Source organism: Lepisosteus oculatus, chromosome 26 (genome assembly GCF_040954835.1).
Source record: "Lepisosteus oculatus isolate fLepOcu1 chromosome 26, fLepOcu1.hap2, whole genome shotgun sequence".
In the NCBI taxonomy this organism is placed as follows: domain Eukaryota; kingdom Metazoa; phylum Chordata; class Actinopteri; order Semionotiformes; family Lepisosteidae; genus Lepisosteus; species Lepisosteus oculatus.
In genome coordinates this window covers 3,768,594-3,787,032 of record NC_090721.1, presented here as the reverse complement: position 1 = coordinate 3,787,032, position 18,439 = coordinate 3,768,594, and the positions used below count along the sequence as shown (strand labels likewise).

The 18,439-nt window shown below is 42.7% G+C and overlaps 1 protein-coding gene across 1 annotated transcript; it reads right to left on the bottom strand.

Moving 5' to 3' along the window:
• Positions 1-2,314: 2,314 nt before the first annotated feature.
• Positions 2,315-12,952, bottom strand: vkorc1l1 (vitamin K epoxide reductase complex, subunit 1-like 1). The gene is made up of 3 exons (XM_006640837.3): positions 12,720-12,952; positions 7,982-8,091; positions 2,315-6,173 (listed from the first exon to the last, which is right to left on the bottom strand). Exons 1-3 carry the CDS (start codon positions 12,908-12,910, stop codon positions 5,947-5,949), a joined length of 528 nt encoding a protein of 175 aa, XP_006640900.1. The 5' UTR covers positions 12,911-12,952; the 3' UTR covers positions 2,315-5,946.
• Positions 12,953-18,439: the final 5,487 nt, after the last annotated feature.

Below are 18,439 nucleotides of genomic sequence, written 5' to 3'. Positions count from 1 at the left end.
GCAATTTGTAATAGTTGAATATACTGTAGCTGAAGAGTTAAGTGTTTTATAAGGATTATAATACTGCCCCTTTCTAGGCATGTATATTACGGCCAATATAGAGTAATCAAAATCATTAAACAAGGGCCTGACCAGATTGCTACTCAGGTAGTCAGTTGCTCTGTCACAGTGACTGTTAGTGTTATCAGCTGCCTTCATTCAAGGGTACTACTGTATAACCAGTCAGAACACATTGGACACAATTCTGACACCCCCTGACTATTGTACAAACATGTCTTCTTCAGCACAGGTATTTATATCAACCATAATAAATAATCTGCCAATCAATATTTTGACAACAGCTGCCTGGACCCTACAACACTTACTGGTGTTTAACATTGTTCACCCCTGGTCAAATACATCACCTGAGCATAAAACTGGTTAATTCAGGGCTGGTGAATAAAGAGCAGGACTGAATACTACACTATATCTGGACCCATTGATGTGGCAGTGAGACACAGCTAACCAAAGGGGGCTTATAATGACCACAATTGAACAATAAGCAGTGGGCAGTCAGTCTGCCTTCAGTGCTGGATATATTTCCCTTTCAAAATGATAATTTTCATTTACCTGGCTAACTGAGAAGGCATGTATGCTTTTTCTGGCAGGCAGTAGTCCAAGTATTCAAATAGTTAAGCTGAAAAGATACAAAATTTCACAAGATGGAGAAAAAATAACCTCAAAGTTGTAAAAAGGAGATTAGTACAATTTTTAAATCAAAAACCTTTGGCCCTTCAGCAAGTGTAAGTAGTAAAAGTCTTTTTACATGTTTCATATATGTGCACATAAGCCTTATCAAGACAGTTGCTTCATGCCAAATATTTATATATATATGCCATACTTTCAGATTACAAAACTCCTATAATATTTGCTGTACTAACTAGCAAAATGTCGGCTCAGCCTACTTCTTAACCAGAAACAAAAGAAGAAGTGCCTCTTCATCTCTGAAAGCAGGGAGATAGGCTCGTTATCACTTCAGTGTAGCTCCAACAAAGCTGCAAGAGGAAGAACTCTCCGCACAGAGATTAACACTTCCAAGACCAGAACAGATGTTGTCCCCTTTGTAGCTGGAGAACAAAAAGCCAACGTGAATGAAAGACGAAGACAACAGGTGGATGGTTTGGTGTAGTACTGCGCAACAGTCTTACACGAGATGAACCCCCTTCCCTTTAACAAGCATGGTTACAAATGCAGCTACAAGATATAATCTAACTCGTTATCAAAATCCATCCATTCTCTTACCGCCCCCAGCTGAGGATCGTGGGCAAGCTGGAGCCTGTCCCAGCAAGCAAGGGGCACGAGGCAGAAGTGGGGTACACCCTGGACGGGACAGCAATACATTGCAGGCCACACACACACACCCCCATACTAGGGACAGTTTTCCCAGACGCCACACAGACACGGGAATAGCATGCAAACTCCACACCGATAGGACCCCACGTCTGGAAATGAACCTAGGGCCCCAGCACGGCATACGCCAACCACTGCGCCACCTTTCTTTATCAAAATGTTTGGTCATGAGAGATGAGAGCTTCACGTTTCTTCCAGTTGGCCATCCCTACCTGTCAGCTGGAGAGGCACTTCCTCCGACAGACACGTTTCCAGGCTTGAAAGGAAACGTCCTACATGGACGAGCTGGACCAGAGCTCCTGGAGGGCCAGTGGCTCTGCAGGTCTAGGTCTGCTAAGGCCGCAGCGCCCCAAGGTCTGGGAGCAGCTGTTCAACTGGCCCAGTTAAACCAGCAAGCAGCCGATTTCACTTGTCAAGAAGGGAGTTGCAGTCAAAACCTGCAGATGTACCACAACAGAAACTTATATGGAAACCTAAAATGTATAATGCTCCTTTCTCTGCCCAGGATGTCCCACCCCTGGGCTCAAGGCACTCAATCTTTACAGTTTTCAACAGAGAAGACCTTCTCCATAATCTACAGGGAGCCACAGACCCCAAGGACACGAGTGGAAATGTAGGGAGCTACATTTAACTTTGAGAGCAAGAAGAATTCCAAAGTGTGTGGGAATATTGAACAAGCTACCCCATCGTGTAGAAGCCCATAACCCTGGCTTCTTTCAAGGAGCAGCTGGATGAGATCCTCAGTTCGCTTAGCGACTTGCAGGCAAATAAGTTGGATGATCCCAAGAGCCTCAGGTACTTATTTTGGCGATCTGCGGTGCTGCTGGATTCCCTACACAATTCCATGTCATGCATGTGCTCATCAAGATGCTGCAGTGCACGCTGGGAGATCACAGACACCAGGGACTCAAGAAGAACAGAAATGTCAATTAAGAGGGAATGTTTTAATGGTTGACCATTTCCACACGACAGTGACACGGTTCAAGTGTTCAATGTAGTGTCATCACACGCAACACCTCTCATACAGTATCTAATGATGGGAACTTTAGATTGTGAGATTTATTTATTTTTACCTACCTTCATGTAACACTTTTCATGTAAGAAAATACAGCGTTTTCATCAACTTATGTTTGGCAAAATAATACAGAAGCAACCCTTAAAAACCGTTTTCCCAAACAAAAACTCGACACTGACAAATCCCTGACCTCTGACCCATTTCAAGCATTTTCTACCCAAACCACCTAAATAGTGTGAACTCTTTCTACACCGTGAAAGGGCATAATACTTCACCTTACAAGTCCCCCTGGAAGGAAAATAACTTCACTAACAACAAAAAAAAATCAGTGTAAAACCGTCCTCAAAGTGTGTAAACAGAACAAAAATAATGAAAGATGTACAAAAGAAGCCACTTGGTACCGAGAACCATCACTGTCACTGGGGGAAAAATAATTGCATTACAAAATACTTGCACAAAACTAAAAAAACAGCACAAGAGGTCTGACAATGGGGATTTTGTAGGCTGTGCTCTCCTACAACATCATCAACAGACTAACAGAGCTTAACAAGGGACTTCAAATGAATGTAATAAACCTCAAAGGCAAGCAAAAGAGCCAACTGCCATTTATTGTTTAACAAGACAAGAATGTGGCCAACTCAAGGTCTAGTGTTAAACAGAAGGCACTTTTTCTCCTTTTCTTGTGGTCACGTGAAACTCTTATATTTTAAGATCCAGGGATTAAGTCAATGTTGAACTGCTATTATTTAATCTTGACAGTCTATTCACAGAACCAATTAAACTCAAAACATTTCTGGGGGTGTTGGTTAAATGAATATTAGTGATCCAATTATGTGGAAAACTAACAAACAAAAATAGTAGCTCCCAATCAAACTGTTCAGAGTTGCGAAGCAATTTTTTTCTTTTCAACTAAGAGCATAATTTTGCAGACATACCAGGCTAACTGGAAATTCTACATGCTTTATTTCAATGCCACAACCAAAACCAGGTTCCAGCACTGCAAGGATTAAACGGGACTGCTGACAAAGACCACATAACACACGTTCCGAGTACAAACCAAAAAAAAAACCTTGCTGCTGATTATCACAGGACAGTAATGCATACTTTGATTTCTACAGCAGACAACTGCAAATGTTTTTCTTTTCATTTTGCACTACAGTGGTTTACATCGTTATCAACAAGCACAGATTCAACTCTGCTCTGTTCAGAAAAGACTAGCTGCCACCAGCTTCAATGTTATTATTGTGACCCTATGCTGTTATGCAATCCTGCACAATGACACAAATGGCTTGAGTTCTGATAGCAGAAAAGCATGTAAGCTCCTTAGTGTGGGTGTGTCTGACTTACAGAACCAAACTTGCTTCTCGTTCCTTGGCAGGTTCTACAAAGCATTTTTTAGCTATTGTGAGGTATCAGGTGCTAGGTTACCCATTTTGGGCATATAACCAAGGAAAAGCACAGCCTTCTGGGAAGTATTTGTGGGGAGTGGAACAATGCAAGGAAGAACTATTCTGACTGCACAACAACCACCAACATCAATCCCTGCCAATTAGTAGGATGTGCACAAAAAACCTGATACCTACAAACTAGCCAGCACCATACCCACAGCAGACAGATTTCTTTTAACAGTGACATTTCCAGGCATTCAGCACTACAAAGAGCAGTGAGCAAAAACTTGACAGAAGGCATAAAAATCCCCAAATACACATTAGTCATTAATGTAGATGCGTGGCTTAAAGTACAATTGTTACATTTAAGCTTGGAATACTTTAGAAAACAGAAGTAAATCACACAAGAGTGTTTAGACAGTTATTTAACCATGGACCTAATATATGAAAACCTGCTTTGAAGAACCAACCTTAACCTTTTAGGTTAAGCATACCAACAAATTGTATAATAGCACAATTCTGTAAAAATGGGCCATTTAATGGAAAACATGACATTTCTTAGACCTACAAGAAATCAGTGCCCCACTGCCCACTGTGCTTGTAAGCCTATAATACAAGATGCTACAGCACAATTTGAATTCTACTCTGTATCAGATAGCATATTCACTGGTAAAACACACTAATCTCTCTTTAGCAAAATTAATAAGGTTTTCAAAGCCCACTGGCCACTGATAAGGCTTTACCTGTCCTCTTGCAACATCCTAATGACCAGTTCAAGGACTACTCTAGAAATGACTAACTTGGGATTTCAGGCAAACCAGTTGAGAAGCCCAACATAAGGAATTTACCTTCTTTCTAGATACGATTGCAGCTTAGCAGAATTTGGAAATGATACAACAATTGTAAATAACCCTTCTGACCATGATTTTTAATAAAATGGTGCACAGTTCATTAAGCTGTATGAATGGCTGAATAAAGAGCCCATTAGAAATGACCACAAACTACAGCTATGCACGTCTACATAACTTTAAGCAGCAAGTCCTATGCCTCGTGCCATGATTACATGCTACATTACATTACCCATGAGACCTGCTGAATCCCTCAAAGAAATCTGACCGAAAACTGGTTCTCAGGTGCTTTCTATGCGATTCTTGTACGGAAACTGCGGTTTTGGGAACTTGCTACTTACGTGCTCCCAGCAAGAAAACAAAGGGTACGGTCTTAGTTTTGATCCTGGTAAAATCCAGTTCTACTGTTTTAACAGGAGGGTGAAAGCAAGCACATTGTAACCCTCAGTGACCCAGGCAGGTGACTTACAACTTCTTAGTTAATATGCATCAGCAGAGCCCAGAACAGCACTTGGCCTCAGCCCGACTTGTGGAAACTACTGTGGTCATGGCAGTTGCAAACACGTTTTGGGAATATTGTTCCAGATCAGCACTGATTTCAGTCCAGTTTTTTTTTTCTCCGACAACACTAAAACATAGAGCTCTACCTATCCTGGAATATTAACAGAGCAGATATTTACACAAAGTAAAAAGGAGGCTAACTTGGTCAGAAAATCTGAGAGCTCTACATTAAAAAGCTGCAAGTTCTCCTCCGTAATGCAATATTAGTGGTCCTTTTCAAAACATATTGTAAACAAAAACATTTTTCTTTTCACTTCTGTTCTTGGAATCATTACATGAACTGTACAGTAACCTTATGATCATGCAATTATTTTCCTCTTAATTAAGTTCCTTTAGATTGATGTACAGCTCAGGCATACAGGAACTGATCTTCCTATCCATTTCAAGTATACAACTTTAAAAGTTCATTTTCCTCCCCTAGACTGGGGTGTCCTCCAAGTTCAATGTAAAAGACATTTAAGGTTCGTCAGTGCTCGCTTGTCTTCTTGTTTCCCCTGTCCACCTCCTGGAAAGGAATGTCAACACAGGAAGCAGATAATGGAAAAATGAAGAAAACAAACAAAAAAAAAGATTAAAAAAGGCTGATTTTTCTCTCTCTTTTTTTAAATCCTTCTCTCTTACTCATGGTACTTGCGATCTCCATCACCCAACGGATGATTTGTTTTTAAACTGCAGAATGAACATCGTGGAAGCAGAGGTCTCCTGGTGGCAAGTCAGAGAGTTCAGAGGTGGGGAGGGTTGACGATTAGTCCTGCTTGGCTTGGAGTTGCTGCTTCCAAGCGTCATTCAAGTAAACGAGCCGCTTGTAGTTGAGGACAAAGAGAATGAAGTTCAGCGCGTACGTGGTGATGCAGATGATGCAAAAGTCCTTCAGCACGAAGTACAGGATGTAGCTCAGGTACAGCGATCCCACTACCGACACAATGGACGTCGTCATGAGGATCAGGGCCGCCACCGCACTTACCGTCATCCCTGCGAGACGGGGGGGGGACGGGGGGGTTGGGGGGAAGGAAAGAGGAGTGAGGGGATCTGAAACATCACCGCCAGCATTTTGCTCCCCAGACAATTTGGGAATTATCTGAAGAGCTTCGCCGTTACAGCTGTACCTGTAACCCAAATTAGGCAGTCTCCAGAAAACCAAGTAAATTCATTTCTGCGGCTTCCTCTAAATGAGTTCTTCCCAGTCCTGCTTCTGGTGACCCACACACCTGCTGGTTTTCATTCCATCCCACCTTCGTTAGGTAACTGAAGCCTTAATTGATCTATGAAGCACTGGGAACAAACAGCACAAATTAATCTTACTGTCAAGTCAATAAAGGGTTTGATTGGGTCACTGGGGGCTCTTGTGGAACAGAACCCAATGGGTGTGTGGGTCACCAGGACCAGGGTTGGGAACCACTGCTCTAAATCCTTTGCAATTCACACACTTTCAAGATAAGCTTGATTTAAAGTCACTGGTCCTGTTCCCAGACTAACACAGAGGAGCCCAGTACCTCTCCGACGATCCTAGACTTTTTATTCCAACTACTCCTCCAACTCCCAACTAAAATAAATATTCAGGATTAACTTAACAGCCAGGTGGCAGCCCCTGAAGAGTGGAGTTAGGCGTCACTGCTGAAAACCTGTAAGGTCCAGAACCCGCAATGGTTTAAAATTATTACACAGTTCAAAGAAATAAATAACTACAAAGCCTTTAAATATTTAAACAGTAGAACCATGATCGCTAAATGAAATGGAAGAGCATGACCACGCTTGCTTCACTCTCACACATAAATGCAAAAGGTAGCTTTAAGCTAAATAGCCACATCTTTTAAGTCTTGAAACCCTTTTCCTTTGTTCCTCTATGAGGGTATAAATTTATATTTTTTTCCAGTAAAAAATATCAGAGATGTTAAAAATATCCGGGGCTTAATGTACAGCTCCTCCAAAGAAACACAGAACTCAGCTTATGTCAAACCTGTTCTTATACATTTAGTTGGCAAAGTTATACATCAAGAAATTGAATGAATGGGAAGACATGACAATACTACTTCCAAGGAAAAAAGTCTGGAACTGCTGATCTTCATCCCTAAATGGTGTACTTTTACATTTCTCAATGTTTAGTTAACACTAGGATACCCTCTCTGCTGTTTATCAGTTTCAAAGCACTGATCAAAGCCTTTGGCTCTATGGGATGGGTGACAATGACCTTTGAACTCTGATTTTCAGCACACTACAGTGCAACATAGAGCCAAGAGCACAGCATGGACGTAACCTTCTGAAACAGAAAGCACATTCTTTAAAAGTGGTTAACCCGCACTCCATTCACAGAGGGCAAAGCAAAGAACTCTTTTACATCAAAATGGAAACAAAGAAAGTTAAAAATCTTGCCAGAACTGCGGGACAAAAGAGAGGCCATTAAAACCGAATCATGCTATTTCATTATTTCTGTGTTCTTCGGGTTTTTGTGAACAGTGCTAAAGGAAAAGGTTCTGAGGGCATACTGACAACAAATGGAGAACAAACAGTGTGCTACAATACGTCTTCAGTCTCTCAACATGAATGCAAACCCTGGCCTTTAAGAGAATCTTACAGCAGCTGTAGAAGTATATACTGGAGCCGGTTCATATATAACTGGAGGAACCACTGTGGTTTTCAATGCACGGCTGCAAGCCTTATAGATTCCAACACATTGATGGAGGTGCTTCTGCTCAAAGAGCTTAACAGCAAGCATAAATTAAATGGGTTAAATGTTCTATTTATACTTGAATTAATTCATTACGTGTTTTCCAAGTACTCACCTAGTAACAGCTGGAAAACATAAAACATGAGTCCGTAGACACTGTTTGGCTGGTTCATTGCACTGTTTTTACCAAAAATGGAGCCCAGCAGCCCAAATCCTCTACCCCATCTGGAAAAAAAGACACAACAAGCAGATTAGCAAACCCACAGCCTTCCTTAAAGAACCAAAACAAAAGAAGTCATGCCTATGGTTATCGTGCTGAACAAGCGTTAAATGCATTCTCGTTAAATGCAATGCATTCTTTAAAAAGGGAAAGCTTCTGAAATTCTTTAGCAAGCTAGCATTTTTTAAAAACAATTTGAGACCTCATATCTGTTACATGCTTATCTTCCACTTTTGCTGTTCAAAGATAATACCGAGAACACCAGCTACATAATGACACGAACTGCGTTGAAACTCAAAGCACAGAGGGGTTCTGGAATTCCAACTGCTAATCTATAATCCCAGCAGGCATATAAAAGGACATTGCCAATTCGCTACAGAAACAACAGCACTTTTAGGGCTCTAGTGCAGTGCCCGACATACTTATGGAATACAAGAACAAAAGATAAGGGCTATTCTCAAAGCTCATTTTCATGAGGGAAATTTGACTCCCACTGTCCTACTACAGGTACAAGAAGAGAAGCAGATCTTACTGCCAATGATTATCAGTCACACACATCTTTGTGCAGGACTGCTGCTCACTGCATACTAACATGGCCCACTTAGACTTTAGACTGGGATTAAGTAACCATGATACATGATGGAAAAATAAGGGTGCAGAAACAAGGCAATGAGAACTGTCATTTTCTTGCACGGAACAAATTAGTTTTGTGTTCTTCTACCACGACAACCTCATCCTCATTCACACAGGGTGTAGACTCTTTGAACTGAGTTACAATGTTCCTTTCCCAGCAAAGGTAATGAGACGTCTTTTTAAAGCCATGTCAACCACACATACAAGGGTGTGGCCACAGGCCAGTTGACAGAGACGTGTGCTTGCTTGTGCAGGCGGAGCCAAGATTTCTCTTCCACAGCTCTACTGCACTGGACCCCAGCACAGAGAAGCCACAAGAAGCTCAGGAGGCATGTCTACAGGGATCCCTGAAAGACCACCAGGGTGGTTTAGATACAAATAAAGACTATTGTAGGTCCTATTGAAGTGCTTTGTTTTGCTGCTTGGTGAACAAACACCGCAGACACTGTCCACTGGCATTGTGCCCTCACGTTTGTAGGACAAGAACAAAAAACACACTTTACTTTTAACCCTTGTATCCACCAGAAGTGAAGAAGCAGAAGCTACCGACAATCCATTGTGGACCACAGCCATTCTGTCCCAGTCTCGGCACTGGCTTAAGATGAAGTTTGGTTAACCCAGACAAATTCAATTTTGCTTTGAGGCTCCGGAGATCCAGATCTAGACTTTGCAGGATTACCAGTATTTAAGCGCAACAAAAGACCCAGTGCTGATAAGAATAAAATCTAAAGGCTACAGTTCTACCTCCAACAAAGGTGTGGGTCAGCTGGCCTCAGACTGGGATATGCACATTATGGAGAACAAGCTCACCAAAAGCAGGAACTGACTGGACTTGTGCCACAAAGGCTACAGGACGTGCAGGCAAGAGCTGCACTAAAACAAGAAGCTCTCTGCGAGGTTTACCTCCGCACACTCTGAGACCAGGGCAACTACATCATTCTTCACTCGAAGACAAAGACATACGGCACGTGGTCTGAATAGGCTATATCTGTTACTTTCAACATGACAGAGCCCTTCCAGATTGAGTACAATGTGTTCACTGTCCAATAACTCCCTTCTTCAAAGCGCTGACTAAAAGTCAGCCACAGCAGGGACACTTCTGGTTTCCAGTTGCGAGTCCTCCTGACTCACACTCAGATGTTAAGCATCTGGATTGACTTGGAGAGCTGCCTGACTCACTCTTGGGAAGATACAGCCAGACCCAGGTAGCAGGCACTGCTTGCTCAACAAGATAAGATTTCAAAACAATTGGTCACATACAGGTGTTTTCCTAAATTATTTAGCTCATGCCTTGTCTTCGCCTTGTTTCAAAGGTAAAGCCTAAATATTTAAAAAGTAACCACACACGTCTGCACAGGGCTCTGCACTCACTTTGGTGCTGGCTGCAGCAGCTTGGTCTAAATGTAAACCATTTGCTTTCTTAATAATAGCTGTCTGACTCTTCTTTTCTGTGCATTTACACACACACACACAAACATTTTCTACTTGGGGAAAACCATGGTCTTTGACATCACACAAGTCAGAGGGATTTCTTTACAGTTTGCCATTCCTTTAGCTAAAACTGCCCCGGAGACAGAAGCAACCAGGCACACAGAACTCTCTTCTCCTGCTCCTTGTCAACAGCCACACCACCCACTCTTGGAATCTTTAAACTTGCTTTGATTCACAAAAGGACCTGAAAGGTGAGACCCCTCAGACACATCCAAGGATTCAAAACTGATTAAATAAAATGTCTGTGCCTTAGATGAGCCTTAGCAACCTACAAATCATTCTCACCCTTGGATACAATTGCTCTGGAATGCTGAACGACAAGACGGGCGTCACAGAGTGATGCGAGAAACAGGACGGGCTTAAAACGTGGGGCAAGAAATTGCTTCTTTAGCCCCTCGTAACCCTCAAGCCCTTGACTTCTCAACTTCGAACACCGAGCGATGAAATGTCACTGTATCCAGTAAAGAAGACCATTTGTCTAATTCCTCATTCAAATGTCACATGACAACTTTACCACTTAAAGAGGACACTTTTTATTACACCAAGTAACAACTAAGAGCTGGGGGGACAATACAATTTTAAGATGCATATATCACTATTTTCAAAGTGAGCAAGTTTTTATCTCATTTGTAATGAAGGACAGAAAATGCTTTGATCAAATCCAGCATTCTAGATTTCAGTCTGATGTATAACGGCTGTTTTTGACAGCTGGATCACAGTACAAGTATAAGACAGAACAACAGTAAGTCTCAATAATCATAAAATTATGTAAATTTTGCAACTTATTGCAGACATAAAATTAATCAAAATAAATCATTTGGAAGTATTAGTAACTGTACAATGTGTTCCCAGTGGCAGAAAGAGCTGGAATGTCCAAAGCATGGGGAGACGTGTTTTAAGCAGACAGATTTGTGACAGAAAAGAAACACGATCACAATTTGTTTCAGTGTATGTTTCAATTCATCCACAATATTTCACACTAAGATATTAACATAGCCAAGTAAAACAGATTTCATCATACCGCCAACTCTAAAAAAAAGTTTATTACAATGTGCCACCAGTTTTAGATTGTGTGAATAATCCAATAATCAAATGTCATATGGACATCTGCTATAACGCTACATTAAGAAAATTATGACATTGAAAACGATCCTTTCTTGTACCAAGAAAAAACATGGCCTTTCACCTTTTGCAGCTGCCACGTGCAAAAACTGTATGATGATATCATCCACTGATTGCAAAAGAGCACTCTGCAATAATAAATGATTAGGAGCTGTGTGATAACGCACCAATCTCCAGTTTTCACAGCAGAAATGCAGACTTCACCCCCCACCAGAGTAATCAGGTGTTCAATCAAACTGCTATGAACTCCAACACACCCAGCTGAACACCAAAGCTGGGCATACTGTACAGCCTATTAAAAGCTGACTTACATTGTAACTATTACTGAGTCATACAAAGTATGCTGACATTTTAACAATTTCCTCCCTGTAAAACTGAACACATCTTGTTGACCTCTGACCAACATCATCACATTCCTATACTGGTCTTCACTCGGGTCTCCCAGTGAGAGACACTGGACCTTCAACTCCCCGAACACACATCATGGATATCCACAAACACTGTGTGACATTCTAAAGAAAGCACCATACAGCTCAGAGACTCGGTTTTAAAGGTATGACATTATTGCAATAACTGAATAAATGAAGCTATTGGCCAGTCTTATAGATGAATTCTGTACAATTTATGCTGCATCTGAGAAGCAATCAGTTAGCCTCAGTCCTCAATGATTTAAATAAATCACTGGGATTGGAATAATAACCAAACCATATATCTGAACAATTCTCGGCTGTGTAGCTAGATACAGTATATATACCTATTTAAGAAACGTTCCTCCTGAAAACCACAATCCCAAAATCCCTCTCCACCCTTCCCATTGTATGGTAGCTGCCAGCTCTGCAATTAACCCCTTTATTACCTGGAAAAAATGATCAACCACCGTCACTATTATATATATGATGTGAAACATACAATGCTTATCAAAATAAACTGGGCATTGAAAATAACAGTCACTCAAAAAAAAAACCACAGTAACACGTTTTGTTTCCACTTGCTTTATCGTAGCACTCTTAGTAAATCGTATGCTGCCAGCTTATTCCTCTGGCTTTTGGCCTTAGCGTTTCTAAGAAAAGACAGAAACGCTCTAATTTATGTGCAAGACAAACCTACACAAATCACAGCACGGACCTCCCTGTCGTTGTGGCATCTGGACAGTGCTGTGGACCCACAGAGGACTGCACCGACTGCCCAGTTAGAGACCTCGAATCAGAGACATCAACGAGCGACCGGTCAGGGCGCCTCAAACACATCAGGACCAAGAGACCCTGCCCTCCCAAGCGATGCCACCGTGCATCTCCCCAAACCCATTCACTCTGCCGGTCCGGACTACAAGCAAAAACCGGCTGCCGGCCACTAGCTGGGCTCTGTTGCACTGGAGGAGTCGCGATACCTGGAGGTGAACACTTTGGAGCAGCTCACAGAGTCGCCCACGTCGCACATGGCCAGGTAGTTCGGGTCTCTGGCCTTTTCCGTCTCCACATGGAAAGCGTAGAAGGACAGCAGGATGCCCAAGACGCAGACCAGCAGCCGGGCTATTCTCTCCCATCGAGGGGTGGACACTCTCAGGACGGGCGCCGCCATCTTTCTCCGGCCTTGCTCGCACACGCAGCCGCCTACTATTGGGCTGTGGGAGCGGCGACGTAATGATGCGTGACCACGTCGCACAGCGTGCGTCGGGGGGGTGGAGCCCTTCTGCTGGGCTGGGCGGGGGAGGTTGTTGAGGCAGGTGAGCGTGTTGTCTCCGCGATGCGCTGCACAATTTTCCCTTGCGTGAATTCCGTGCATTCCTTTCACTCCTGCGACGGGCTGGAGAAGGCGAGGCGTGAGATGCTGCTCCAAAGTCTGGACCCAAAGAAAAATAATTGGTCTCGCTCGCTTATGATAGTTTCTTACTAATTCGACGGGCGCTTCGAAGACTAGGTCCGTTTTTACATGGGGCTGGGCGCATAAAAGCGCGCTTATTTACAAGAGGAGTAAAGTGCAAATGATGGGAGAAAATAGTCCTAGATTTCAAATAGATTTCTTAAATTCTGTTTTTATTACTGCATGCAAACTGTGCTGTTTAGTTAATATTAAATATACCAAAGTATTTAAATTAAATGTTTTTTTCCAAATACTTCCGACATATAGTTTTTAAGTATGTAAATGTCTTTAATGTGGAAATATTGATAAAGGCATCGGAAACATCCCAATTAGAATGGTTATATTCTAACAATAAATTATAAAACCATTCAGCAATTGAAATCAATAGTTTTTTTGTATTGTATGTATATGGAATTGTATGTGTTGACGCATTGTACATAAAAGATTTTCAGTCTGTTATTGGACATGCTTTCATTTCCTTTAATACGAGATTTGAGGTTAAAGGCGGAGTCACGTGGTCCGGGGAGTCACTTCCGGTAGGGGCATTTGTCTTCATCAACTTGAATCTCATTTTAGAAAGATTTTGGCAGCCAGGATCAGTCATGTAACCGAAAAGCTCAAGTTCTGAACGGGTGCTTGAGTGCAGGTTTCGAAGCCGACATTAAGATTGGAATTAATATCCAGAATGGCGTGAAGCCAGAATGTATGTTAGTCCTATGCTACTTTTTTTGTTCACAGCCAAACAGTGGAATGTAGTGGAAAGATCACGGTGATGGTGGCTGTTATTGAAGCAGGTAAAGCCGGCACCTGGTCGGTTATAGGAGAATTGGAGAATTTCCCTCTAAGGCAGCACAGATCCTTGAAAGTGCAGAGTGAGTGGTGCACCAGCAGTAGACAAAACACTGACTTCTGACCCTGCTGTGGCTTTCTCCTAATGGCTGGGCTGGGTTAGGGGTTAGGGAGGAGAAAAGGTGACTTGTCATCTCCCTCCAATAGTCTCCCTCCCTGGACTTGTCTTTCCAAACTACCTGCGAACAAATATCTGTGATGGCGATAATGGCTTCAACCAAATCTAGATGCTGGCTACAGCACAGCTAGCAGCGCTACGATCACGTCAGATTTCAGGAGCAGAGCAAGGCTGGACCTGGCTGTGCAGGATCTGTAGGACTCTTTTTGCTGTATAATGGTTTGGCAGACCAGTAGGTGTCACTGTTTCCTCTGGATCATCTATCCAATTCAGTCATGGGGGCGCCAGAGCCTATCCCAGCAGGGCAGGGTCCACTCTGGACAGGACACTGGTCAATAGCAGGACAGACACTCACACCAGGGCCAGTTTTCCCAGCCGCCAATCAACTGACCAGCAGGTCTTTAGAAACTGACATAAACACAGGGAGAACATACAAACTCCACACAGATAGCTCCCCAGGAATTGAACCCAGGGCCCCAGCACTCTGATGCAGCAATGCTAACCACTGAGCTTAAGCCAGGATGATGAAGAGCATCCAACCACTCCAATACATGATGAAAACTTGTATTAATTATCATCATCATCATCATCATCACAGGTCAAGTATGCATTCCACTTAAGAAAATTTGTTGATGGTTTTTAATTGTTTTGGAAATATGTGAAGGTATTTGTTGGTGGTTTTAAAAGCTTGAAAAGAAGTGTTTTGTGTTTTTGTTAATGTAGCAGGCGTTAACTAAGACGACAACTCTGTGAGAATTGAGGGGTCACACCACAACGAACGGTATATGAGATCAAAGAATCGTGAGTCGCACTAGGTGATTTAATTCTTTATAAAACAAACACCTATCGCATAACAAACTTATTTTAAGTAGAAAAATGAAGACTGTCCCCATTAGGATCACAACGTTTAAGAACGACAACCGGATCTGACAGCTGTTTCCGCCTCAGTTCATAAACCTGGTCGCAGAGCGATGATAAAGCCCATCCGCTTCACTGCTTCCTGCTACATAGCGGCCGCAGCCCCCGGCCGGTCAGAGCCTGCTCTATACATGGCGCGGTGGAGAAAGGCTCCCTCGTGTGGCGATTTGGAGAAAACAATGCGTGAGGAAGCTGCATATTTTGAGAAATTAAACATGACTTAATAATAAATAATAACCCCTATACTTACATAGCGCTTTTCTGGCCACTCCACTGAAAGCGCTTTAGTAATGGGGTCACCACCACCAGTGTGCAGCCCCACCTGGATGATGCGACGGCAGCCACCGTGCACCAGTCCGCTCTCCACACACCAGCTCTCAGTGGGGAGGAGAACAGGGTGATGAAGCCAATTCATAGATGGGGATTATTAGGAGGCCATGATTGGTAAAGGCCAAGGGAGAGTTTAGCCTGGACACCAAGGACAGCCCTACTCTTTGTGAGAAACCCCCTGGGATTTTTAATGACCATAGAGAGTCAAAACCTGTTTTACATCTCATCCTAAGGATGGGGCCTTTTTACAGTGCAGTGTCCCCGTCACTATACTGGGGCATTAGGACCCACACAGACTGCAAGGCAAGCGCCCCCTGCTGGTCCCACTAACACCTCTTCCAGCAGCAGCCTTAGCTTTCCTAGGAGGTCTCCCATCCAGGTACATGCTGAGCTTCAGGGGGATTTACAAGTTGTGAGTTGCAGGGTGATATAGCTGCTAACCTCCTGACCAGTATATATACTTCAATCGATATATTTAATGTCCTTGAGCACGAACTCATGAGATAGGTCCAAATAATTCACCATTATCACTCATCACTCAAGAATAGTGAATCTCTGCTAGAACTAATTTAGCCTATTCAACCTAGTGAAGGTAAAATCCGTTTTTTAATGACTGTATATTTGTTGCTTCTTTGAAAAACACACCAATAAACCAAAACATAAGATTTGATGTCAAGAGTTTCCAGAATGTAATAATTCCAACAATGTGCCAATGAACCACAATTCTGTTTTTCGCAGGAATACAATTTAATATTTACACATTTAATATTTTCCGCTCCCCACTTCGACTCCCTTACTTTTCATAACAATAACGCCAATACTGTAATTTTTAAAAAACAAAAAACACATAATAATTACACTGAACACCAAAACACAAGTCATGTCAACAAGCCAACACGCGCCGCATTCTCTTAACCACGCGACGAAGTGAACCCAATCACATGGCGTCATTTCAAACACGTGACAGATAGGGCACGCTGTCTGGCTGACGTCATATGTTTACATACAGAGAACAAGGAGCTGGTTTGTCGTCGCAGTGCCTCTGATCAGAGCTCGGCTCGTGTCTTTTAACGCGCAAACAATGGCAACAGATATCGAGACCCTCGCCTCTTTCGAAGAGGAACACTATGACCAGTACGAGTATTATAACCTGATTGAATTCTCCTGCCACGCAGGCGGCAAAGGGAGAACGAAGAGAGAGATCGGGCTGCATACCAACCGCCATTGCCCTGCTGGTCACGAACGGAAGATCGCGGAGAAGTTTCACAACAGCGAGTTAAAGCGAAGGAGATCCAAAAGCACGTCTTCTTAACAGGCGGATCGAAGGTATGCAAGGGACAAAGACGTTTGATTTTCAGCTTTACGCTTGCTGTAGTGCTGTCTGTTTGGCGTTGGGCTCTGCACAGACACGTCAAAACATGTCTGCCTCTCGCCGCCGCCTCCTCCTCCCTATCCGTCTTCCATCTTCAATGCAACAACACAAGCCAGCTCTGAGCGCTGTTTCGATGTTACTTTAGCAGTCAAAACCACCTCGATTAGGATCTTTAATGACCACGTTAATTCGTTATACCATAGTTGTCTTTAATAAGCAAACGACCTAAGATTCAAAACAGCTGTTTACAATGATGACAGGATGAAAACCATTTTGCTGTCCCGTGTTAGTCTGGATAAACTAAGGAAACAAAGTGTGACTCCTTTATGTGTTAGCTTTTGAGCTTCTTTGCTGACATACTTTGAATATGTAGAATACAGATCGTAAGAAATAGCACTTAAGAAGACAAGAAACAAATATTTTAGGAGGTGATTGAAACAATCTAGTCTAAAGCCAGGGTTATTCTGTTTGTATTCCTAAAATAGAATAAAATCGTTATTCCGCTGGGCAGTTATGTTTTTCCGGTCTCAGAAAAAACACCACTTACGGCAGAACACAGGTGTGCTCTTTCTGTGCCAAAAAATACACATTTCAGCACTTTCCTCTGCAGAGAGCGATATCAAGATTTTATCAGTATTAATTCCTTGTTTGGGTTTACTCCTCTTTTCAGGTTTTCCCTTTACACAGATCTGGATTTACGGACCCAAAACTTAAGACACGGCTGACCAGTGTTCCCTTGAATGTGGCTCAGCGTGTCTGGAGTTCTCTTCGTCCCTGAGAATGGAGACCGAGTATTGCGATATGTGCTTTGATGCCTGTCAGGGCCGCCTTAGGGTTTCTCTTAACTGTAGACCCTCAATGAGGTTTTTAACCGTCATGTTACTGTGAGTGCAATGCTATTTGTATGCAGCACTTTTCTGAAAAGGTTTATAATAAAACTTTGACCTCTGGTGTGAGAATATCCCAGGATTTGACCTCTGCTTGTTGTGTATTCCACACTTCATGGCTGATCTTTGTTGTATGTGCACAATAAAGTCAGAAACTATTGATCTTATCAGTTTTGCCTGGTTGTTTTTCTTCAGGTGTTGAATGTAGGAGGGCTGTAAAAAGTTCCGTTTCATCAGGTCCTGAATTTCCATAACTTAAAGAAATTATGGTTTGCATTTACCATGTCAAGCAGTACTTTTCTGAGTAAATAGGAGGCATTGCATAATCCATCCATTTTCTAACCATTTCATCCAGTTGAGGCTTGCGGGGGAGTCGAATCCTATCCTAGTAAACCACAGGTGCAAGGCAGGGTACGCCCTGGATGGGATACCAGCCTATCGCAGGGCAGACCGATACCAGACACAGGCACACCCACTCACACAAGGGCCAATTTTCCCAGATGCCAGTTAACCTACCAGGATGTCTCAGGACTGTGGAAGGAAATCAGAGGACCCAGAAGAAACCTATGCAAACCTGGACAGAACATGCAAACTCCATTCCGATTGCAACCCAGGTCAAGCATTGAAACAGGGGACCCAGCACTGCAAGGCAGCAACCACTCGGGGTATTTTTTTTATAGTTGCCAGAACTGAAACTTGCACAGCACTGGAATACACTGTGGATTCAGATGTGTTTTTACTCTTTTCCTGCTGCAGGGCCTACTCACTATGTT

What these genes read in the sequence shown, in the direction of transcription:
- vkorc1l1 (XM_006640837.3), bottom strand. Translation starts at nt 12,910, where the DNA reads ATGGCGGCGCCCGTCCTGAGAGTGTCCACCCCTCGATGGGAGAGAATA. An exon ending in TCCAAAGTGTTCACCTCCAG is followed by an intron (nt 8,092 to 12,719) that starts GTATCGCGACTC and finishes CTTTTTTTCCAG; the next exon opens with ATGGGGTAGAGGATTTGGGC. An exon ending in TGTTTTCCAGCTGTTACTAG is followed by an intron (nt 6,174 to 7,981) that starts GTGAGTACTTGG and finishes CCCGTCTCGCAG; the next exon opens with GGATGACGGTAAGTGCGGTG.